The sequence below is a fragment of the Enhydra lutris genome, unplaced genomic scaffold (genome assembly GCF_002288905.1).
Source record: "Enhydra lutris kenyoni isolate GAN:26980312 unplaced genomic scaffold, ASM228890v2 scaffoldscaffold84, whole genome shotgun sequence".
In the NCBI taxonomy this organism is placed as follows: Eukaryota; Metazoa; Chordata; class Mammalia; order Carnivora; family Mustelidae; genus Enhydra; species Enhydra lutris.
Window position 1 is genome coordinate 1,042,345 of NW_019154168.1, and position 26,549 is coordinate 1,068,893.

Below are 26,549 nucleotides of genomic sequence, written 5' to 3' on the forward strand. Positions count from 1 at the left end.
CGGCAGCCCTCAGCGCCCAGGCGGGCGTGGAGTGTTCGCCCGGCAGCCGGCAGGCCGCGTCCCCACCAGAGGGGGCAGGGCGCACTTACCGGCCGTCAGGAAGCCGCGGGCGGCCTGCTGGCTCCGCCGCCGCCGCGGTTGCCATTCAAGAGCGACTCGTCCCCGCCCCAGATTCTGGGGGGTGAGCCGGGGAGAAGGGGCGGGCGTCCGCCAGTCGTGAATCACCTCCTCCCCCTCCTCCTCCTGCCTCAGCGCCGCCGCCACCTTTCCATTCAGTCGCCCAACATGGCTGGAGCGCGGCGGAGGTGAGCCGGCCGCCCCCTGCCGCTCCAGTCTGCTGAGCCCGAGCGCCGCCCCGCCGGCGGTGCCTCAGCTCTGCGGTGCAGAGGCCCAGCGGCCCCGCTTGTCGCCAGCCGCCAGCATGTGGGGTGCCCCGGACGAGAGCTCGGTGCGGGTGGCTGTCAGGTGAGGACGGACACTGCGGCGGCGGCGGCGGCGGGTGGACTGCGGGCTGGCGGCGGTCTTAGGGCGCCGGGAGGACGCGCTCCGGTCGCGAGCGGCGGCTGCTGTGGTGCGGAGATCTGAGGGGACCGCGGAGATCTGAGGGGACCGCGGAGATCTGAGGGGACCGTCGGGCGGGAGGCTGGCGGCTGGGTAAGCTGAGGCAGTGGCTCCCGGCCGGCCGGGTGCTGCCTGAGAGACCCTGCGGCCCGCCTCCGGGTGGCGTTTGCAGGTAGCGGGCGGCTGCGCGACGCCGGGTCCCCGCGGCGCCGGGACTCCTCGGGGGTGCAAGCCTTCGGCGCCCGCCCCCGCCCCCGCCTGGTCTCGCACCCAAGGAACAATCGCCTCAGGTGGGGCGGCCTTGGGCGATGGCCTGGCCGGCTTTGAGCGGAGGAGCTGTCTCCGTGCTGGGCTGTGGTGTTCTTTCGATTATTTAGAGAGTGTCTGTCATATGTGTACATGCAACTCAAGCCTTCTGAGGCAGGAGACAAAGCATCAGACTGACAGCGCTTCCCAACGCAGGGTTCTAGATGCCCGTGCAAATGGAACTCTCGTGAAGCATCACAGGGACAAACGTAGCACAAGCGTATGGGTGTAGGAGACACATCTAGCCTCTTAGGCACTGGGATGGGAATTCTCCTTAAGAATTAGATTCCCTGGTGATAGGTCTGTAGAAGGAAGAAACTCTTCAGCAAGTGGAAGGGTTAAATGGGTGACTGGGTGAAACATCCTGAGGTTAGGCAGGGTGGATACAATATAAAATTATACATGCCTGGGTGTGAGTTTTGAAATACCGGATACATCAGAATTGTGTTTTGGTCAAAGCCAGGTACACGAGTGTTGAATGTAACTTCGACTGTTTTGATACGTATCAAGAAGCAGCGCTCTGACAGTTGCTTATGGAAAATTGCAACATCATCACTGAAATATTAATGAAGCGTTCATGGTAGAATAAGTGCGTTGCTTTCACAGCTCTCTGAGGGTCTACTATGAATCTGCTTCTCTTTATACTTTAAGGATTATGAAAATAGTGTCCTTGGAGAAATGTGAAATTAATGAAAAAAAAATCCTTCACTCATGTAGCCTTTCTCGAAAGGTATTTTAACAATCTTGTCACGTCAGCATTATTATTTTAGTGGCAAATCTTGATTAGGCATAGAAATGGCAATTTTATACACTTTGTATCTTTAATCAATTTTAAGAATGACGTGAATTTTATTTTATTTTTTTGAAAGTTTATTTATTTAAGTGATGCCTACACCCAACATTGGGCTCCAACTCATTCCCCCCCCCCCCAAGAGTCATGCTTTTCCGATTGAGCCAGCCAGGAGCCACAGAATAAGATGAATTTTAAAGATTTTTTTTTTTTTAAGATTTTATTTATTTATTTGACAAAGAGAGATCACAAGTAGGCAGGCAGGCAGGAAGAGAGAGAGGAGGAAGCAGGCTCCCCTGAGAGCAGAGAGCCCGATGCAGGGCTCCATCCCAGGACCCTGGGGTCATGACCTGAGCCGTAGGCAGAGGCTTTAACCCACTGAGCCACCCAGGCGCCCCAAGATTTTTTTTTTTTTTAAACAGATCAGGAAATGATTACCCTTGGAGGTGACAGTTTTATGACTGTTTAGAATCACCTGTTATAAAGCTTTTGAAGTTTTAATTTGGTTAAATTTTTTTTTGAGGGGGAGGCTACTTATCCAATTGTTGGATTAGTTTGTTTCTCCTAATTACTGCTACTACCTCTCTTTTTGCCTTTTAATACTCTTTAGTAACTGTGGCAGAAACCCAGTAAGTGGTAGTTTTGTTAGTGGATCCAGTCAAAGAAGGTGCAGAAGGAGCATAAAATAGTAATGAAAATTGAAAATTAGGCTGTGAGAGAAATAATTTTTAAAGATTTAAGATTTTTATCTGCGAATTCTCTAGAATATCAGTTTATATCAGACTAGCAGTTTATTTGCTGTGCTATTAAATCTGATAATGCTTACACTGAAGGTGAGCAGAGTCTTGGATGACCCTAAAGTATTGTTGGCATATAAATAATTTCTATTTGATTCATGAATAAAATGTATTTATAAATGATTTATATTTGATTATGCTTATACTTTTTAAGTCATAAGTGTGGGTCTGTTTGGGAAAGGTTTATAAAAATATTAACAGAACTTGGTAAGCTGCACTGTAAAGGTCCTTTTTTCTTTTTTCATTAAATACACTGAATAGATCCACTCTCTAAACTTATTTTACATAGGGTAATAATAGCTTATGTTTTTATAGCACTTTGGTATTTAGAAAGTGCTTGGAGACATATATTTTCATTTACAACAAATATTTGTTGAAAGTATATCCTCATCTCTGATTATTCTGATTCTGAGCAGTCATTGTTAGATACATGTCATGTGCTAAGAGTCAGTGCTGTTAATATGTTTTATATCATGGAAAATCTCATTTATTCCCCATAACGATCTTTGATTTAGGTTCTGTTATTATGACCATTTTACAGTTGAGACACTGAAATATTAAGTGACCTGCTTAAAGTTAAACTAGTAGCTAGTGATGGAACCAGTGTTCCAACCCAGACAAATTCTTAACCATTAAACCTGCATAGGTGAAAGGCAAGAACATACTTCACAAAACTTTATTTAGCTTAAAGTCAGTTGCCTTTTCCTGGTTCTCTACTAGTTCAGTTACAAATGAGTGGCTTTGATAATTTATGTATACTTTGATATTGCTAGAAAAGATAAAATTCAGGAAGAGAGGACCTGAACTTATTAAAATTATTTCCTCAGATTCTCTTTAATCTTTACAGTGTTCTCCAATTTGACCCTAGTTTGTGACAGGCTTCAGCAGCAGGATAAGTAAATCAACACATTGGAACAAATCAACAGAGGCATTTGATCTGCTTTCCTCTTTACTGAATAATGTAATAACAGGTATAGGGGATTGACTCCACTGCAAAATGCAGAAAGTGTCCCAAAGGTTCTTGTGTTTTGTTAGATGCAGAGTGTTAAGCCTGATGACTCTATTTTAAGATTTCTCAAAATAAGTGCATGGGTCATCTACAACTTTGGGGAATAGAAGTTAAAAAGAAAGTTTCTTATTTAGGGAGAATATTTTTTATTCAATTTCTGAAAATGCCTTTTGGCAGGGTATATTTTAGGTATTTTGCAGGGTATCTTTCATTGGGTTGGATATGGATTCAGATAACAACCCTACTATTCAACCCATGTGGCTATGGAGCATTTGACTTTGATTAATGCCACTGAGGAACTAAATTTATCATTTTATTTAATTTTAATCAATTTAATTTTAAACTTAAAAACTGGTCCTTGATTTAGTTTTAGGATAACTTTTTTTTTTTTTTTTAAGATTTATTCATTTATTAGAGAGAGAGAGAGAGAGAGAGAGGTGGGGAGGCTGTGGGAGAAGAAGAGCAAGAATATCTAATAGACTTCCTGCTGAGCAAGGAGCCTGATGAGGGGCTCTATCCCACAACCATAAGATCATGACCCTAGCCAAAATCAACAATCTGATGCCTAACTGACTGAGCCATCCAGGCACCTTGTTTTTGGATAACTTTTGAATGTTCTTTTTTTTTTTTAAATTTTTAAAATTTTTTTAAAAAAGATTTTATTTATTTGACTGAGAGAGAGATCACAAGTAGGCAGGGAGGAAGGCAGAGAGAGAGGGGGAAGCAGTCTCCCCACTGAGCAGAGAGCCTGATGTGGGACTCGATCCCAGGACCCTAAGATCATGACCTGAGCCGAAGGCAGAGGCTTATCCCACTGAGCCACTCAGGCGCCCCATATTTGAATATTCTTGAAACAAGTTGGTTATATGGATCTACTTTTTCAGCTGTATAGTTTATATAACCTAGATGCTGATAGAGTATTTCTGATAAAAATTTAGCATCATACTTGACATATATAAGTGTAATATATACATTGAATTTCAAAGATTAAGAAAAATGAATGCAAATATATCAATAATCTTTGTATTGATTGTACATTAAAGTGATATTTTGGTACATTGAGTTAAATAAAATATTATTAAAATTAATTTCACTTATTTTCCTTTTTAAAAATGTGGCTACTAAAAAATTTAGAGTCAAATATAATATTGCTCACATTGTTTCTATTGGTTAGTACTGATACATATTTTATTTTATTTTTTTTTAAAGATTTTATTTATTTATTTGTCAGAGAGAGAGAGAAGGAGAGAGAGCAAGCACACGCAGACAGAACGGCAGGCAGAGGCAGAGGGAGAAGCAGGCTCCCCGATGAGCAAGGAGCCCGATGCGGGACTCGATCCCAAGACGCTGCGATCATGACCTGAGCCGAAGGCAGCTGCTTAACCAACTGAGCCACCCAGGCGTCCCCTGATCTATATTTTAAATATAGAATGAAACTATGCTATTTATCAGCAGGATAAGTCAATACATAGAAACAAATCATAGCCACCCCATCATAGATGAACCACACCTTTAGATCAAGAAAATGCCAAAATACTAGGTGTCTTTTTTTAGAGTGGTCACACACACACACACACACACACACACACTAAAAGCAACATCCCCCCCGCCCAGGATATATAAGTTTAGAAAGATAGTGATTATGGCCTCAATATGGTAGCTGAATTCTTAGAAAATGTGGTAAGTTAAATGGATGGCTTAGATAGATGTCATCAACAAAAATGAATGATGAAGTATAGTATATATTCTGTTCTTAATATATAGGTAGGGCGCCTGGGTGGCTCAGGGGGTTAAGCCTCTGCCTTCGGCTCAGGTCATGATCCCAGAGTCCTGGGATCGAGTCCCGCATCGGGCTCTCTGCTCGGCGGGGAGCCTGCTTCCTCCTCTTTCTCTCTCTCTCTCTGCCTACTTGTGATCTCTCTCTCTGTCAAATAAATAAAATCTTAAAAAAAAAATATATATATATAGGTATACTGAATTGAACTGTTCAATTAACTCAAAACAATAAGATCAATTAAACATTTGAATTCTAATTTAAGATATTAAGAGGTGATGTTCTTTTTTGCTTTCCAGTCTATGAATGCTGACTTAGCAAATTTGAAATTTTTTCTTTTTTAAAAAATTTATTTATTATTTATTTTTAGAATATTTTATTTGTTTGAGAGAGAGAGAACAAGCTGAGGAGAGGGGCAAAGGGAAAGGGAGAAGCAGACTCCCTGTGTATCAGGGAGTCTAACATGAGGCTTGATCCTGGGACCTTGGGATTATGACTTGGGCCAAAGGCAGATGCTTAACTGACTGAGCCACCCAGGCACCCCCCAGATTTTTCCCTTTCAAGAACTTTAGCTTGCAGAATATGTCAAGAGCTGGACAAAAATGGAGATACAGAGAGGACCATTGTGTTTTTGTGTCATTGTCTATGTGGTTGTGAGCTAAAATGTCTTTGCTTGACTTTGACAGAGAACTGTACATATCCTTGACAATCAGTTTGGATTAGTGTGTAAAGTAGTCTAATTGGGTTTCAGTTTGCTGTGTTTTTACCTTACTAAAGCAATTTTAAATAGTGGCATTGCTCAGTAGGCTTATGACTGGTTGGACAGTCAAAAGGTCAGTTTTAGGTGTGTCACTGGCACTGATTTCCATGGTGAACTTTCTGGACATTTCTTTTTCCTCATGCTGATGTGGCAGTGTGAAGGTATTACAAGTTGTAAGAACTTTGCATATCCAGTCTATTAAATATGTGATTTTGTTGTTAGTGAAACTATTGGCTTTATATAGACAGGAAGGAAGTTTTTAACATTTCAAGCTTGACTTTCCCAACAATCTATTTACTTTGAGTACTCTTGTTACTGAACAGGAAACATTTCGTCTTTTGTGGTTGCTTTTTCCCACTGGTTATAAGACACATGTACAATATTTTATTTAATCTACATTAAAACCCTGTGAGGTAGGCTGGCCAGATATTCTTATTCCTATTTTACAGATGAAAAAATGAGTCGTAAAGGCACAAGGTGACCTGTTCAAGGTTTCTTAGCTACTAATTACCAGCCCTGGAACTCAAACTCAGGCTTATCTTACCTATTTCTGTGTATTTTGTTTTTGTTCTTTATTCATTTAATTCATTAATTGAGGTGTAGTTGACATATAACATGTTAACTTCAGGTGTACAACATAATGATTTGAAATTTGTATACATTGCAAAATGATCAGCAACCTTAGTCTAGTTAACATTTCTTATTTCTGTTCTTAAACATATTTCCAAATGTTTTCAAAAACATTTTATTTATTAATTTCATGTAATAAGGATCTTTTCAGGCTGAAATGCTTATATACATGTGATTTGAATTATTTGAAAGAATTTAATGTTTAGAAAATACAGAAGTAGGTAAGTGAGGCTTTTAGAGATATTTATTTTATTGAAATAGATGGTTTCCTGGTGTTTGGTCATTTGTTTATTCCTTTTTTCATGCAACAAATATCTATTAAGTGTCTACTATGTGCTGGACACTTTTTTCTTAAAGATTTTATTTATTTTCTTATTTATTAAAGATGTTATTTATTTGAGAAAGAGAGATGAACACGCAAGAGGGGGGAGGGGCAGAAGACGTGGGAGACAGAGAAGCAGGCTCCCAGCTGAGCGTGGAGCTTGACGTGGGGCTCTATCCCAGGACCCTGAGATCATACCAACTGAGCCACAGCAGCACCCCTTAAAGATTTTATTTTTAAGTGATCTGTACACCCAAAGTGGGCCTTGAGCTTACAATCCTAAGGGAGATCAAGAGTCACATGCTCTACAGACTGAGCCAGCCAAGGACCCCATGCTGGACACTTGTCTACTGCTGAGGATATATACCACGTATGACATACATGGTCCCTGCTTTTACATCCCTAGCAGACGAGTCTCTTTAAATGAACAAAATGTTAGAACTAACACAAAATGTAATCAATGGCGTGAACTAGAAATGGAAGATAATTGTTTCTAGTTTTTATTTATCCTTTATTAATTAATTAATTTATTTTTAAAAGATTTTATTTATTTATTTGACAGATAGAGATCACAAGTAGGCAGAGAGGCAGGCAGAGAGAGAGAGAGGAGGAAGCAGGCTCCCTGCCAAGCAGAGAGCCTGATGCGCGGCTCGATCCCAGGACTCTGGGATCATGACCCGAGCTGAAGGCAGAGGCTTTAACCCACTAAGCCACCCAGGCGCCCCTTCTTCTTTACTTTTTTAATAGCAGTTTTTAGTTACTATGATTCATTAAGAAGAGTGATTTAAAAAATGAAAAGTGTGCCCTGACTCTAAAGTATTTCAAATAAAAAGTGAACTTCAAAGCTTATGCATTAGGGGGATATTATTTATATCATGTCCTACTTGATAAAATATACATGTCCCACTTTTATGTCTTTGTAGTTGGATTAGGAAGTAAGGGAAATGAAAGAAGAGCTAGTACATGATGTTAGTTGAAAGTCAATGAAATTATTTTATTTACAAAATATGAGCTGATATGTTTTCCTCAGCTATGGTTTATTGAATTTATGAAGTGTGATAGACCTGTTTGTTGTTTGGAACTCTATGAAAGTTCAAGTTTCATGTCTAATTATTACTATCCTTTGAGCTCTTACCGTCTTACCTGCTAATTGGTTAATATTTTGATGCATAATTATGGGGTAGAGTGATGCACTAGAAATTCCAGTTTTGTGGAGCCATGAAAGCAGAAATTATCTTGGCAGTTAATACCATAATCTGCCCAATCTTCCAGTTCTCTCAATTTATCTTCAAAGACATGAATTTGGAATATGCATTATTATGGATGTTTTCCCCCAAGATTTGTTACAACCCATTTGTGTGACTCTGACTTAAAAATGGTTGTTTTCTGCTAATGTTAGATATAACCTTCATCTCAGCTTCAGATTAGGAAGGAAAACAGGAATGAAAATGGATGCCAGATAATAAAAAGTATTTGTGTACAGTGTATCATTAGAATAATTTTATCCAAAATGAAACAAATTTGTTTGTTATTTTCAGTGCTTCTCTCTGGAAGGCGGATTTGTGAATTCTGTCTTTCAGCTTGGTTTCCCAGTGGATTAACTATTTAATCTTCTCAGAGTGTTAAAATAGTTTTCCTGTGGCTCAGGCTTTATTTGAAGCAAATGACAGCCAAGCAAAGGGACAATTTTCATGACACCCTACAATTATTATGAGATGTTTCTGAATTTCAGTTTAAGAATTATATATGAGGTTCCTTTGTCCTTTGTTTTTAGAAATTATCAGACATTTATATATTAAAGATGATTTTTAGTACCTCTGTAATTATTGAAAAAAATAGATTTTAAAATGGAAAGGACCTGGAGGGACTAGCTGGTTAAGGCTCCTTCTTTGTGACAGTTTAGACAATAGGTCTCAGAGAAGTTGAGGAAATTGCTTGAGGTCTCACAGCTAGCAGCTCAAGTTTCGTGTTGATTAGTATTGTGGATTTTCTAGGTCTTCATGTTTTTCTGGCAGACGTCCTAGAAATAGAATAAATTTACATTTTATTTATTTATTTATTTATTTATTTATTTTTTATTTATTTGACAGAGAGTGACACAGGGAGAGAAGGATCACAAGCATGGGTAGCGGGAGAGGGAGAAGCATCCCAGGAGGCTGGGATCATGACCTGAGCAGGCAGACTCCTAACAACTGAGCCATCCAGATCCCCTAAATTTACGTTTTAAAAACTATAGTTTTAATCCCTTAAGTACTCCTTATAAAAGTTAACTTGGCATTTAGATGAGTTTCCTCACTCTTAAGTGCCCATTATTTTTGCTTTTTTTTTTTTTTTAAGATTTTATTTATTTATTTGGCAGACAGAGATCACAAGTAGACAAAGAGGCAGGCAGAGAGAGAGAGAGGAGGAAGCAGGCTCCCTGCTAAGCAGAGAGCCCGATGTGGGGCTCGATCCCAGGATCCTGGGATCATGACCTGAGCCGAAGGCAGAGGCTTTAACCCACTGAGCCACCCAAGCGCACCCATTATTTTTGCTTTATGATGGCCCCAATCTTGGAACCAGGACAGTGATTCTAAAAAGGACCTCTCAGAGACACAGAGTGAAGGACCCCTGGAACAGAAATACAGGTCTATATTTTGGATTTAATGTGAAGAAATGCCAGAACTGGGTGATAAAAATAATATGGACTGCTTTCAACATTCACAGGTAGCACAGTAATGCTTTAATGACAACCACTTAAGTATCATGTGTGTATAGTCTAATTTGGAAATAATGTTCAACATGGAGATGGGAGCATTTTGTGAATGCTAGGCATATAGCCTTTCCCCCCATCCTTCCCCTTTGTTCTTAAAACTTTTTTTTTTTCTTTTTACTCCAACATACTTAAAGATTATAGCACATTCCAGTAATAATGGCAGGCTTGCTATGAGCAAGATGGCTGAAGTGGGGGTAGGGTAGAGGTAGGGTGGAGTCATGTGGGGGTGAGATATATATTAAGACCTGGAATTGGTGATAGAAGTAGAAATCTGAGTGGTTTTAAAAAGACCTTCTTTTAGGTAATACTTCACATGATAGGTGATTCTTTTTCTTTTTTCTTTTCTTTTTTTTTTTGATTCTTAAGCTTTTAAATAATATCTTAGTCCTTCCCCTCCTTATTTTAGAAGGAGATAAAGAATACAACACATTTTGACCATAACTGAGGCCTGTCATCCAACAAAAGTCCTAAATCTCAACTCTACATGAAGCCTTTCTAAACTATTCCCATGCACAGAAATTTCTGCCGTTTGGGGCCATAGATCTTCTTTACATGACTCTTCTCTCTCTCCCGCTAAACTTGCAATGAGAGAGATGTATACAGTGTGATTTTTCACTGTTCAGCTTGAAATGTTCCCCAAACTCAGAGAATATTTAATGCTTTTTTAAAGAAGGTGTTTGGGGTGCCTGGGTGGCCTAGTCAGTTAAACATCTGATTCTTGGTTTGGTTCTCCAGTCATGATTTCAGGGTTGGCGCTGAGTGCAGAGTCTGCTTGAGATTCTTCTCCACCCCCGCCTTCTACCTCCTTTGCAGGTGCACACACACACTCTCTCTCAAATAATAAATAATATCTTTAAAAAAGTTAAAGAAGGTGCTAACATATTGATAGCATTATTATACAAGAACATTTGAAGGACATTGTGGTTTTGATATTGAAACAAGCAGATATCTACCTGTCTAGATTGGAGTGACGGTCTTTCAGGATTTAACCCCATGGTGAGTCTACTTGGGTGACTGTTCACCCCTATCAGCATCTTCAGTAAGAGCAAGGAAATAAGAAAATTGTTCAGACTTGGTTGTGTCCCATCATGAGCCCAAGCAGGGGCTAAATCAAGGACGGCACTATGGATCTCTCTTTTTTTTTTTTTTTTAAAGATTTTATTTATTTATTTGACAGAGAGAGATCACAAGTAGACAGAGAGGCAGGCAGAGAGAGGGAGGGAAGCAGGCTCCCTGCTGAGCAGAGAGCCCGATGTGGGACTCGATCCCAGGACCCTGAGATCATGACCTGAGCCGAAGGCAGCGGCTTAAACCACTGAGCCACCCAGGCGCCCTGGCACTATGGATCTCTTAAGAGTGTAGTAAAATATTAGTTTTTGAAATTGGATTTGACATTATTCTCAACTTTGGGGAGCTGTGTCTGTCACTTAGGCATGATGAGTTTGTAGTTTTCTGAATATGATGAAGGACGTATTTTTTTTTTCAGAGTATATACCCATATTCTTTGACATAGTTACGTAGTCATTTTGGAGTTGTTCTAAATGAGAGCCTTTTTCTTTTCTTTCCTTTCCTTCCTTCCTTCCTTCCTTCCTTCCTTCCTTCCTTCCTCTCTCTTTCTTTCTTTCTAGATTTTATTTATTTGAAAGAGAGAGAGAGACAGAGAGACTGAGCAGGGCGGACAGAGAGGGACAAGCAGACTCCTGGCAGAGCAGGGAGCCTGATGTGTAGCTCCATTCCAGTATCCAGGGATCATGACCTGAGCTGAAGGCAGATGCTTAACTGCCTGAACCACCTAGGCACCCTGAGAGAGACTTTTTCCATCAGCAAGCAAGAACATGAAACTTTGGAGAGGTCAAGCTATAGTTAATTATTATGATGTGGTATATTGATCACATGGGATAATGAGACATAGGCCATCTCTACCCTCATTTGTATTCTTTCTAATCTTACTAATTTTTTAGATAAAAATTCATTCATTATATAAATATAAATATCCACTGTGTACTGGAATCACATAACTTGGAGGCAATGTGATATAATAGAATGAATATGAGATGGTTAGAAAATTGTTTTATTTTGGATTCTTAACCACTGATAAACTTGGCTTTTAGTAAGTAGTTATCTACTTACCTCGGTGGACTTGAAAAAGGATCAAAAGAGCCAGCCACATGAAAGCATTTGGAAAATGGTTTTTACACAACACATACAATATTATTATTAGACATGAGTTTGATATAACCAACAATGGACCTGTTGGTTATATTTCAAATGCTAGCAATTGGATTAGTCATTCTCTAATGTGTGATCTGTAACTTGAGTTAGTAAAGTGCTTTATAGGTGTTTGTGTCTGCTCTCTTGCTTTTTGAGTGTGTCTATTACTTGCACTGCTATGAATGATAGAAAATGTATATAAACACTTCTAAAAACCTTACCTTACCTACCTTCATGTTTTTATTTTGTTTTCAAAATGTTCCTTTCATACCGTTTTGCTCTAACTTAATAAATTCCTTCTTTTATAGTTTACTAAAATTCACCAGTTTAGCTTTTTCCTTTCTCTTCCCATACAGACTTCTAGTTGGTATGGTTTTTAGTATTTTGTAAAGTTACTATCATATACTTTGTGAGATTAACAATAGTATTGAGTTATATTTTCTACTAGTTGTTTAACCTAATATAAGAGGATGGTGACTAAATTGATTAATAAAAATGTGAATACTTGAATTGGCTTGCACTAGGGTTTTGAAAATGTTTTTAATGCTTTCCTTGCTTCCTTTTGTCAGTCTTGGCAACAACACACTAAACCAGGGTATGGATTAAAGAGTGTTACAAGGAGAAAATGGGAAAAAACTAAAAACACAGAATTTTTAAAGTCTACATTTTCTATAGAATTTTTTCTAGTACCTAGAGCTGATGGGGCAATGTGCTTGCAGTATTCATTGACAGAGCTATGTCAAGATTTAGCTGAAAGCATTTTAAAGAAGACTGATAATTAGAAGCAGGAAATAGATCTTGCAGGTCTAGTCTAAGAACCTTCAGATCAGCTTTTCATTTCATAAGTCACTTCTATTTGACTTATTATTACTTTCTTCTTTATTTTTAAAGTTTATTTATTTATTTATTTTGGTAACCTCTACATGCCACGTGGGGCTCAAACTCACAAATAAGAGATCAGGAGTGGATGTTCCTCTGACTGAGCCAGCCAGGTGCCCAATTTTTTTCTGTTATTGAAATAATATAATCACATTAGAAAAAGTATCCAGGAAAAGACGAGAAAAACAATCAATCACAGTTCATCACCCTGATCTAGTTACTATTAGCATTTTGATTTTTTTTTAGTCTGTTTTATAAATTTTAAAAAATTATTGTAATGTGGATATACTTTTATAGCCTGATGTTTACCATTTTAGAGTAGAGCATAAGAATTTTTCCATGTCTTTATATCAGATAAGGGCATTTTGAATAACTTGCTGCATATTATGTGTCATCTACTATATATCAATGGTTAACTCAATATATATTAAATTCCATATTTCAAAAAGTAATTTAATTGACAGACTTTTATTGTCCAGTAAGGATCTTAATTTCATTTTTCTACGAGTTTGCTGTGCTTTATGATTCCTGTAATGTTTTCATTTCCACTGATAAGCAGACTCTACAAATGACCATTTCCTGGAATTGAAGGGGGGATGGTGGCACTGCCCACCCACAGTATATGGTTAAATGTGATGACATTGAGGATGCTTTTTAGAAAAAGATACCTTTATTTATAATTTTAAAAATTTAAACTATATCTACAACAAGATATAATGTATTAGGATAATATAGATATTCATTCAACACATTGGTCTAAGCCACTGATGGTCAACCAAACACAGGTCCATAACCATTCCATGTTCCTTGAAAATTAGTGCATTTCTAAAGTGCTTATATTGCTTTTGTTCACCTTGGTTGAATACAAAACACTTGTTTGAGCAGCTTGTTGGCCAACTAGTCTGTATCTGTCCTGCCCTAAAATGGAAGTTGTCAATGGCTGATTAAACCTGAGATTACAAGGGCGCCTGGGTGGCTCAGTGGGTTAAGCCTCTGCCTTCGGCTCAGGTCATGATCCCAGGATCCTGGGATCGAGTCCTGCATCGGGCTCTCTGCTCGGCAGGGAGCCTGCTTCCTCCTCTCTCTCTGCCTGCCTCTCTGGCTACTTGTGATCTCTGTCAAATAAATAAATAAAATCTTTAAACAACAACAACAACAAAGAAACTCCTGAGATTACAGATTTCATTCCTGGTTATTTGGCCTGCCATTTAAGATTCTTTAATCCAAACGTGACATCTGTGACATTGTCAAGTCTCAATTTAGACAATACAGTATGATACTTTAGAATTTTAGTTAACCAACTTTGCCTTAGATTGGCAACAAATTCCATCTGTCCTTAATTATATTCTTATCTATTTTGTTACATAGTGTAATTGGACCTTTGTAGCAAATGCAATTCTTGTCTCAGAGTATAGGGTTTCTTTAGTTATCTTTGATTCTTAATTTTGTATTAACTTGGTATAGCCAGTCATAATTTTATTTATCTTGTGTTCTATGACTACAGCTTTCAAAATAGAGTAACTCAAAGACTTCTGATAATTTCACACTTCTAAATTTGCACATGTTTTGCTTCAATTTTGTTGCCTTTTTTTCTGTGTTTCAATAGTAAGATTCTACCCCATTCTATTTAAAAATAGGCATATTAAAAAAATAAAAATAAAAATAGGCATAAAGAAATTCTTTTTTTTTTTTTAAAGATTTTATTTATTTGACAGAGAGATCACAAGTAGGCAGAGAGGCAGGCAGAGAGAGAGGGGGAAGCAGGTTCCCTGCCAAGCAGAGAGCCTGACATGGGGCTCGATCCAGGACCCTGAGATCATGACCCAAGCTGAAGGCAGAGGCCCAACCCACTGAGCCACGCAGGTGCCCTAGGCATAGAGAAATTCTATGTTGCTGAGTGCTATGGGTATTGTTAGGCTATATGTTCAGTTGATTTCAGTGTGATGCTTAGAAGGCCAAGATTGTGAGTTTTATCCCTGGTTGGGCTTATTAGGTTGGCTGCTTTTAAATATAAACTTTACAGTTACAACAAATACAGAAGCAGCAAGTGGATATTAGTGAGGATGAGTCAGTACAAATCAGTTAACACTGATGAAGATGATCTCTAACCATGTCTCTAACCATGTTCCAGAATTTCATCCCCTTTTATTTTATTAGTAGTCAGAGAGGCAGGCAGAGAGAGAGGAAGGGAAGTAAGCTACTTGCTGAGCAGAGAGCCCAATGCGGGGCTCGATCCCAGGTCCCTGGGATCATGACCTGATCCGAAGGCAGAGGCTTTAACCCACTGAGCCACCCAGGCACCCCATTTTCATCCCCTTTTAAAGACCATTATAAGGGAAAATATTTTTATATTCAATATCTATAAGAGCTGAATAAATATCGTTATATTCAAAGTCTACAGGGGCTCAATAAGAGGAATCACCACGCTTGTATGTTTGTTATAAAAATTAAAAAGAAATGTATATAAAACCCTTGTACTATTGGCACTTAGTAAATGTTTTGTGAAGAGTAGATACTACTGTCATTTTTATTATCATTATTTTCTCTGCTTAGTATCTCTTAGTTTCTGGGTCAGTCCTAAATAAGGCCACAAGTAAATCAAAACAGCATAGTTTGCCCCACCAGATGATTGGTCTGAACTCTGTTTTACCGCTTCAGTCTTCTGTGCCTCTGCTTTTGGGGTCAAAGCTTTCCCTGTAATGTCCTATTTTATTTGTCCAGGCCTGACTTACGTCTCAGTTTCCTGATTTGTATCCCTTTCCCCATATCTTGAGTCCAAATTTACTTACGTGAAATTACAGAAAGCTTTCTTTCTGTAGAGGAGGAGACTTGTCCCGTTTTTTATTCAAGTGAGGTTTCCTTCAACTCATGTAGGCTACTTGAATCCACTTTTATATACACGCTAGCCCTTGATCAAGCCTGTGTTACTTCTGGACCTCACTTCACTTTCATGTCATCTAGGCCTTTGGCCAGGTTAGTTGTCTAATTTTCTCCCTTACTCCATGTGAGCCTGGTGACCCCAGTATATTTTGAGACAGATTTCACTTGAGGTCAAGAAGCTGTGATTTTGGGGTGCCTGGGTGGCTCAGTGGGTTAAAGCCTCTGCCTTCGGCTCAGGTCATGATCTCAGGGTCCTGGGATTGAGCCCCGCATTGGGCTCTCTGCTCAGCGGGGAGCCCTTCCCTCTCACTCTCTGCCTGCCTCTCTGCCTACTTGTGATCTCTGTCTGTCAAATAAATAAATAAAATCTTAAAAAAAAGGGGGCGCCTGGGTGGCTCAGTGGGTTAAAGCCTCTGCCTTCGGCTCCAGGTCATGATCCCAGGGTACTGGGATCGAGCCCCGCGTCGGGCTCTATGCTCCGCAGGGAGCCTGCTTCTCCCCTCTCTCTCTCTGCCTGCCTCTCTGCCTACTAGTGATCTCTCTCTCTCTATCAAATAAATAAAATCTTAAAAAAAAAAAAAATCTTAAAAAAAAAAAAAGAAGCTGTGATTTTGTTATGGGATTGACATGAAACACACACACACACACACACACACACACACTCATTAAAACATAAAATCCACTAAGGAGTGCTGTGAAGTGTGTAAACCTGGCGATTCACAGACCTGTATCCTTGGGGATAAAAATATATGTTTATAAAAAATAAAATTAAAAAAAAAAACAAAACTGGGTTCAAGATAAATGAAGGAGAAACAGAAGATATGTGTTTCTAAGTTTATAAACAAAAGCTTGATGTAGCTTCAGCTTTGGGGGTCATTTATAATTCTACTAGCATTTAACATTTTCCTTAACCTGTTTCTTCTCTCTAGCTCAAGGAAATACAGAATGAAAATAAAATTTAGTGAAATTTTAAAACACTGTGCTAAGTGGAAAAAAAAAACAGTCACAAAGGACATATACTGCTTGGCTGGGGTTAAGGGAAAAGGGAGTTGTGAGGTGGGGGCAGTGTGTGAAAGCTAAGAGGTACAGGGTTTCTTTCTGAGGTGATGAAAAATTTTTAATTGACTATAATAATAGATGTACAACTCTAAATATGCTAAAAGTCATTAAATTGTATACTTTAAATGAAAAAAAAAATCCACTAAGGAGTTGATGAATCTGGCTAATGTATGAAATATATTAATAGACAAATTGATATTTTTCTTTTCTTTTTTTTTTTTAAAAGATTTTATTTATTTATTTGACAGAGAGACAGTGAGAGAGAGCATGAGAGAGGAGAAGGTCAGAGAGAGAAGCAGATTCCCCATGGAGCAGGGAGCCCGATGCGGGACTCGATCCCAGGACTCTGGGATCATGACCTGAGCTGAAGGCAGTCGCCCAACCAACTGAGCCACCCAGGCGCCCTGATATTTGTTTTCTAATATCAGTTGATGAAAAGATTGTCCATATGAAAACATGTCGAAATGACATTTTAGTTAAAAAGGATATATGAGCTTGTCAAGAAACTTTGAAGTTTTGAGCGGCTTTCTTGATTGTCGCTTTGAAATGGAAAGGTTTGGTCACTCCTGAACTATGTTTACCTATGTGTTAATATGAAAATGGTTCTTTTCTGGTAGCTTCTGCTGTGTCATGTAATGTACACACAATGTCAGCTTAGCATCTCAATTTTGATGAAGCAGCCCATAGACTGTGTGTTGGGCTAGGCCAAATCATTGGTGTCCACTGTAATCACTCAGTATGGGACTGGCACATCTAGGTGAATTGGCAAGTGGTATTTCTCACGGCAGCTTCACTGACAGTGAGAAGGGATGGGAAGAAGAAGAATGTGTGAGGGAATCAAGGTGAATTGAGTAGCCATTGTGGTTCCCAGAAGCCCTGCACTGTCAGTTAAAAGCATCAGGATCTATGGCAATAGTGCCTTGTCTTATCCCAGTATCTATACAGGAACTTCTAAACACTGCTTGATCTCTTTTTTTCTAGCTTCATGTTCCTTATAAATTTTGTCTTTTCCCTTCCCCCCCGAACCTGCCTTAATTTTATTGTTCTTTGCAGCACTGCTTATTGAAAAGAGCATGGACTTTAGTGTCACAAAGTTTTGAGTTCAAAATTCTAGGACAACCTCTTAAACTTTATGAATCTTGGTTTTGTCATCTGTAAAATAGAGTTAATATCCATCTTATAGAGTTGTTAAGATTATATGAATGTTGTAAATGCCTTGCCTTTAGTATTGTTTGGGAGATGTTAGATTCTTTCTTCTTTTTTAGTGTTTCCTTTCTCCTTCCTCTTCCTACTACCTCTTTTTTTTTTTTTTCTCTCTGTCCATCTATATCTCTATACATTTCTATTTTTCCTCTTCTAGGTAAAAATTAACAGTGAATAACCACAATTTCTTTTCTAATCACCTTAAGACAGGAATACTTTCCCTGGTGAGCTCTTGTTTATAAAACTCTACCACCTTTGAGGCACCTGGGTGGCCCAGTGGGTTAAGCGTGTGATTCTTGGTTTTGGCTGAGGTCATGATCTCAGGTTTGTGGGATTGAGCCCTGTGTCAAGCTGTGCACCAGGCTCTGTGCTCAGTGGGGAGTCTACTTTAGATTCTCCCTGTCCCTCTGCCCCATCCTCACTCCCCTCTCTTTCGCACATGGGTCCTCTCTCATAAATAATTAAGTAAACCTTTAAAAAATGAAAGCCAAAAAACCCCTCTACCATCATCTTGGTTTCTCTGTAAGTAGAGATAATAAGAGTACTAATCTCTCATAGGATTGTATGGGATTTAATTGGCATATTAATAATACTCAGAATAATGCTTGGCATATTGCAGGCCTCAGTGAATGTTACTTGTATTCATTAACTTGCAAAAATTTGTTTCTTGAGCAGAGATATAGGGAGAGGTTAGTAACTTTCAGCTATAAGATGTATAAGGTCCAGAGATTTAATGTATTACAGGGTGACTGTAGTTGGTAACACTATATTGTGTAGCTGAAATTTGCTTAGAGAGTAGAACTTGAAAGTTCTCATCAAGGGAAAAAAGGGCAAATGTGTGGTGTTGAATGCCTCAATTAACTTGATGGGGGAATCCTTTGGAAGTGTGCACATGGGGGGTGCCTGGGTGGCTCAGTCAGTTAAGCGTGTGCTTTCTGCTCAGGTCCTGATCTCAGGATTCTGGGATCGAGTCCCACATCAGGCTCCCTGCTCACAGGGAGTCTGCTTCTCCCTCTCCCTCTACCTGTCTTCCCAGCTTCTGCTCTCTTTCTGAAATAAATAAGCAAAAATCTTAAAAAAAAAAAAGTGTGCCCATATATCAGATGATCACAATGTACACTTTACATATGTTATGATTTTATTTGTCAATTGTATCTCAGTAAAGATGAATAAAAGGGAAAATAAGAGTACATTTATATTAGATAATATTGACCTTAATATTACCAGTTGGAGTTATCAGCATTATATTTATAAGATAGAATGGAAGTCTTAGTTTGTCTTTATGAATACAATGAGTTATGAAAGTCAAGGTTGAGATAATTATGCTTTCTTGACTAGGTTGAATAAATTGTTTTTTTTAATCTTTGTCCTCTTTTGGTATGTATACTAATGGAATGACATTCCTTTCCTGTTTATCTTTAAGGACATGGGAATACTTATTGATTTCCAACTGCTTACCTGGCAAGGTGAGCTGACAGACTTGTTAATCCTTAAACCTCCTAAATATATCTCTTGGTATATCATTAACTCAAGCACAGTTCTACTAATACTAACAGAGTATTTACTAAGACCCCAAAAGTGATTGAACAACACATACACATATATATAAGCTCTAAGAAAACATCTCACTATTTCCATATCTAATGTGAAATAATTAATAGATTTGATTGAGGTGACAGAGTTCCTTTGTTAAATTAAATTTTTTAATTAATTTATCCTTTTTAGAGTCTATGAGCAAGTCATTTGACATATTTTTAAAATTTAATTATCATGATTAAATAAAAAAATTAATTTGTGACTCTTTTTTAGACCTTGCTTAACAATTAGGTTTTTCTTATTTATACAGTATTAGCTGCTGAAACCTTTATAGTTTTGTTAGCATTCAAAAACCAGTTTCTGAGTATTTAATGGTACCAACAGTCTGAAACAAACAATTCTGAAAACAAACTTCACTTTTTAAAAAAACCTGTTTAGAAAACAAACTTGACTGAACTGGTAAAATAAACACTTTTTTGTCTTTTTCACAAGTTGGTTTACTGTGAAATGGAGTGGTGGGGTGACAGATGAATTTAGAAAATCTGTGGTAGGAGTTAAGTGGGGTATTGAAGATGACTAATAGTCCTAGTTACTGTTTTTGACAGGCAGAATCCTCCAAATATTAGCTATTAAAAACAATTACAGAGGTAGATATAACGGAATATGAATATCCTTCAAAATCATCAGATTTCCTCATATGCAAAAACAGATACTTATATATTTGAGTTAATTTCTGTACATTCTGATGAGAACCATGCTGTCTATTTACCTGAAAAAAGAATGCAGTAAAAGGAATTTCTGTTTTCAAAAGCAGTCATCTTCATCATTTTTTTTTTTTTTTGGTACTACCAAGTAGGTTTATTTGCACATTACATAATTTCCCTTTTATAATTGAATCTTTTAAATGAACTTTGGTGATGAAAGTAATACTTTTGGACTTTGAGTTCAGCTCTTTTCTATTCCATTGGCTCACTGTGAGGTGGCAGTGGTGTAAAAGTGACCTGTGGGAAACTAATGTGGCAACTCTCCATGACTCAGTCCCATTATGTGTAAAGTGAACTAGACTTCTGCTGAGTACATTACATCTTCTTTATAAAGCACCACTAAAAGTGTAGAACAAAAGCTATCGCTCCAAGCTTGTTGTAAATACGGCAGAAGTTACTTAAGTATCTTTTGAAATCTAAAATGGAGGAATGAAAATGAATATGTGAAGACAGTGCATGGCTGCCATTGCTGATCATTCCAATTCAGTTTGGCTCAGATCAGTTCAATATATTTCAGTAGTCCCAATCATGAGTTATTGAATCCCACTAAAATCAAGTGCAATGCAGACACTTTGTTAGGCACTGGGAAATCCAAGGTGAATCAGGTATGGGTTTTGGCCTTGAGGAATTTGGTTCAGTTAAGAGAGTCTTGCAGATCTGATGGCTCTCTGAAACATGCCAAAAATGGAGGATGAACACATTATGTACAAGGTATTGGAGTGGTCTACTTCTGTAGCCATTGTAATCACAATAGCTCACTTTGTAAGACAGAAAAATGACTCCTATTTTCCAAAATAGTAATGTAAGCTCTTCCTAATAATGTAAGTTCCATGATCTATGTAAACTCTTCCTAATAATCTAAGTCTCGTGATCTTTCCAATTTCTTAATCTTTAACATAATCCTATTGGTTTATTTGCTTTTTTTTCTTATCCTCCATACTTACTCTCTCTAATCTTTTCCAATTTTCATACTCATTCCACTAAAAAAAAAAGTCCCTCCCATAGATTTCATCAGTTTTCATCAGATGTTAATTGCAAAGCTTTATTGACATCTGCTTCTCCACACATCTAAGGACAGAGTATGCACACATGCCTGCATGTTCACACATACACACATACATTTTCCTACACAGTTAGTTAATAACTAAGTCATTCAGAGAGGCCAGCTTGGATCTAAGTGAAGTAGGAGGCTTCTATGGAAAGTGCCCTAAAATATTCCATTTCTGAGAATACAGTTTGGATAAATGTTAAATCCCTTAGTTAACTGCCTATCTTTTCCTTGTGTGTCTACATGGATCCTGATGTTCTGTGGCTAATAGGCTGTGTTTTTTCTTAGGAGACTGACGATCTGTTTTATCTTTCAAGATCCAAAACCCCAGGCATTTTGAACATTTAATATTGGTGGATTTATAGACTTTTAGGTGTCCTTGACTTCTCTATTCTCCAATCGTACTTCTGTTAGATATACCTTTCATAGTAGCTAGCTCTCTGTTACAAGGAATTGGCAGACACAATTTCCTTTGAGAATGGGCTGTGGCATTAAGAGACTTGATTGAACCAGACTCATTTCCTCATTTTTAACCTTGAGTAAATTGTTTAAGTTGGCTGTATGTCAATTTCCTCATCTGTAAAAGATATTAACAATATATACCTTATAGAATTCTTCTCTCCTAAGGGTGCCTTTACTGACTAATGCTACTGTATTCACATAGGTAAGTATAATACATGGTGTATGATAGATTGCTTTGTAAATAGTAGTCTTTATTTTGTATTTATTTTTTTAAAGATTTTATTTATTTATTTGAGAGAGAGAGAGTATAAGCTGGGGAGAGAGGCAGAGGGAGAGGGAGAAGCAGACTCCTGTTGAGCAGGGAGCCCGATGTGGGGCTCGATCCTGGGACCCCTGAGATCCTGGGATCCCCCTAGTGCCTCAGTAGTGGTCTCTAGTGTCATGGGTTTATGTTGTTTTTTTCCTTCCTGCTCAAATGGATTTTGAATTATTTAAGAACAAAGATAGACTTTATCTCTTTTTGTCCTCTGTGAAGTGCTTAGTACATCAGTAGGCATGTCATAAGTGGTTCTCAACACCAGAGGAGAAAACATAGTATACTCTTGATTATTGTTATGGAAACTTTAGTCAGTCTGTCAAAAAATATTTGATTGCCATTGGTGTTCCAGGAAGGGTGCTCTGGGTGTGGAGGATATATAGATCTTCCTCAAGTTATGAAGGGGTTACCTCCTGATAAAGCCATCATACATTGAAAATATCATTAAGTTGAAAATGCATTTAATACACCTAACTTACGAGCATCATAGCTTAGCCTGGACTACCTTAAACGTGTACAGAAGACTTACATTAGCCTAAAGTTGGGCAAAATCAACTAACACAAAGCCTGTTTTGTAATAATGTGTTGAATATTTCATATGACTTATGAAAGTGACACTTTCATATGTCATTCATATGACATATGAAAGTGAAAAACAGAGCAGTCCTAAGTGTGTTGGTTATTTATGTTTGTTGTGGTCACGTGGCTGACTGGGAGTTGCAGCTTTCTACAGCTGCCCAGCATCATGAGAGAGTATCATGCTGCTTAATACTAACCTGGGAAAAGATCAAAATTCAAAATTCAAAGTACAGTTTCTACTGAATGTGTATGTCTTTTGTAGCAATGAAAAGTTGGAAAATTGTGTCAAACCATGGTAAGTTAGGTACTCTTTGTAGATGTAAGCAAGATAAGGGTTTCCACTTTGAAGGAGATAACATTGGGTGAGGATAGAGACAATAAACATAAAAATAGCAATTTCAGATATTGATTATTACTGTGCAGAATGTGCAACAGTATGCTTGATAATAATTGGCCTTGGTTGGGAGGAGACATTGGAGCTGAGACCTGAATACTGACTGAGAAGTGAGCTATGAGAAGATCTGAGAGAAGAGAATTTTAAGCAAAAACAATGACAAAATCCTTGAAAAATAAACTGGCATGTTAGTTGAATGGTAGGAAGAGCAATATAGCCAGGTACAACAAATAAAAAAGAGGATGGAGAAAATGTCTTGGAGAAGGGCAGGGGCCAGATCATTTAGGGCCTTGTAATCAAGAATAGAAATTTTGAACTTTCATTTTAGTGGGAAAGCTTTAGAGAATTTTAGGAGGAAACCTGACGTGATCTGACTTACACTGTAGAAAGATAAGTGTTTGCTATGTAGAGGGTGAACTGTGTTACAAGAATTTATGGAAGTGGGAGACCAGTGAGAAGCTGTTAATGTGTTCCAGAGAAGAGATGGATGTGGCTTGGACTAAACAGTAGCGGGGCACATGGCGAGCAGTAGATTTGGGGTAACTTTTGGAGATAGAGCTGTTAGGACTTGCAGATAAAGGGTATGAAGAAAAGAGAATTAAGTAGATTCTTGGGTTTGAAACTTAGAGGAGAAATGGATTTTTGGGGAAAGGAGAGCAATAATTCTATTTTGGCTCTGTTGCAGTTGCTATACATTGGATATCCTAATAAAGATGTCAAGTTGATTGTTAAATATACGAGTTTGGATCGCAGGCTAGATGTCTGGGTTGAAGACCCACTTAAGGGATTTGAAGTTGCCAAGAATGCTGGTAGAAGTAGTGGTGAAGGGGACCCTGTAGATTGTAAGTGAGATCAATTTTAAGTGTGACAAGGAGAGCAATAAAGAATTTTGAGGGGTGGTAAGGTCTGATGACATGTGCTTCTAGGAAGATGGGATCTTTGGGAGAGAATGAGAAGACACAGGTTGGAAACTGCACTAGGGAGCAAAAAAGAAAACTCACCTGGAGGCAATGACTTGTACGGGTGGAAAAAATAGCCTTTCCTGAGGGCAGTAAGAGCCATGTCCTCAGGGGATAGGCAGGTGAGGTTTTAGGTTGAGGGTATAGGTGGGTTTTCAAGTCAGAATAAATGAACTATTAAGCACTATGTGGCAGAAACAAATGTTCTAGCTTATAAACGCATATTAACTCACATGATACAATAATCCTATAGTATAGGCACTATTATTAGTTGTTTTTTATGAATAAGGAAATGGAGAAGTTAAGCAATTTGCTTAGGGTCACGCAGGTGTAAGTGACAGGGCTGGATTTGAATTCTGGTAAACTTGGTTCTAGCTGGTTTTCCAGATGTTAACACTTGCCTATATTGCTGCTGTGGACCATGATTTCCAACACACAGCTAAGGTGTTTAGGAAGGAAGTGAGAGACACGGTGGGGCCAAATTAGAGTCTATACAGCATTGAATTAAAATTTTTATATTGAAGGTTAATCTGGAAAATTTGGACTTCTGATGGTGACTTTAGAGTTTGATGAACTTTTTCTATATTTTAGAGCAAAGAGCATCTTGAAGATTTTAGATGGCTATTTTGCTGTGGTTTGATGTTTTGCTGAGATATGGTGGGTAAGGAGAATTTTGAGGTATCTGGTGACCCCACTGAGAGGAGACATTGAGCTATATTCTTGTAGCATTGGCCTGCCATGTTACTACTGTCTTGTAGAGAGCTTGTTTGATGTTCTTTTTTTTTTTAAAGATTTTATTTATTTATTTGACAGAGATCACAAGCAGACAGAGAGGCAAGCAGAGAGAGAGAGAGGGAAGCAGGCTTCCTGCTGAGCAGAGAGCCCGATGCGGGACTCGATCCCAGGACCCCGAGATCATGACCTGAGCCGAAGGCAGCGGCCCAACCCACTGAGCCACCCAGGCGCCCCTTGTTTGATGTTCTTGAGCGAACACTGTATCTGCCAGTTTGTTTCTGGCCCTGAAATTCAAGCATTTTTGTAGTTCTCATCATTTGATATTGTTAAGGCAACTGCTTTTGGCTACAAAATTTGGAATAATACTAATGACACTAAAAAAATGATAGAAGTTGATTTTGATTGTAATGGTAAAAAATGTCATATTTTTTTCACAAGGGTACTTGCAAAATTTTGAGCAGTATATTTTTTCTGATGATAAAAGTATTATCATTTTTGGGAAAATTTATAAAAATTTCACTACCCTGAGAAATAAAAACATTTTATTTCTCTTATATTTTAATATAATCTCATCCTTTATGTAATATAACAAAAATTGAATCCTATTGCATATACAGTTTTCATCATGTGTTTTTTTTTTCACTTCACATTTTCCATTTCGTGAATGTTTTCCTAGATCATTAAGTTCTCCTCTCAAATCTGATGCCTAAAGACTGTGTATAACTGGTTTGTTGAGTGGATTGATTTTAGTAGCATCTAGTGAGGAACCTTTTGCTTTATGCTTGCTTCAATCAAAATTGTTTAATTTTTCTTTCCAACCTCTTGGGTTGGTCCCATTACTTTCTGGTTATTTTCATCTGTAGGAATGGTCTCATTTTCAGAAATTAAAATACCGCCCAGTCTAAACTAAAAACATCCAATTCCCTGTTCTCTTTGCATCTGATTCAGTCCTGACCACAGACTTAATAACCTACAGTGGAAAAGAGGAACTCCCCTTTGCTTACCTTATTCTGCCTCAATTTGTGCTTCCATTTCTCCTTCCATGCTCACTCTGCCTCTTCTGGGTCTTCCAAAGAGGGAGTGGGGAGACATTTAAAGAAGAAAAGCAAAATTTCTTTTTCCTTAGTGTTCTGCGTACTTCTTTGCTTGATGCTTTTTGTAGTGCTCTCTTGGCTTTCACTAGCTGGCTATCATGTCCTCAAGTTCACTGTAGAGCCTCCTGAGGGCAGTCTTCTTGCCATGTCTGTAATGGGAGCTGCACTCCGTGCATAACCTTTTGTGAATGCTCTAGCTTTTTTCCCTTCCTTACTTTCGTATCTTGTGTATCTATAGCCTGTGACAGTGAATGTCCATTTACTGTGGTGGTAGTCAACATTCCTTGCAAAACAGGAATGCTGATAGTCTGGCCACCGACTTTTTTGTCTACCTGGGCGATGCGAAATACCACGTATCTGTGACTTGTCAGTAGCAAAAGTGCCACTTGCTCAGTAACTGTCCTCTTTTTTTTTTTACTTCCCATCTTCAGACTTTATATATTTACACCTGGAATCCAAAGGACATGCATCAGATTTTTCTCAGAGACACTCTCACTTCTCTCTAGAAGTTGGACTATCCTCTACAACATAGATATTTTGAGATGGGACAGTCTGCATTCTGCAGAAATGCAATGCCACAGTCCCCTTCTTATAACTCTTTAGTCTCTATAAGTAAAGACAAACTTGGACCCCTCCACCCCCACTTGACTTGACAGAGGAGAGGCATTTTACTTCCCTATACTTTGGAGATGAAATGAGAAAACAGTGTTCTCTATACTTATGAAT

At 38.4% G+C, this 26,549-nt stretch overlaps 1 protein-coding gene across 1 annotated transcript in view; it reads left to right on the forward strand.

Moving 5' to 3' along the window:
• Positions 1-266: 266 nt before the first annotated feature.
• The window catches only part of LOC111161322 (kinesin family member 21A), a 153,647-nt gene continuing 127,364 nt past the window's right edge, over positions 267-26,549 (forward strand). Inside the window, exon 1 of the mRNA XM_022524913.1 lies at positions 267-465. Coding sequence (XP_022380621.1) covers positions 422-465 — 44 coding nt within the window. The 5' untranslated portion in view covers positions 267-421. The remainder of the gene's footprint in view (positions 466-26,549) is intronic.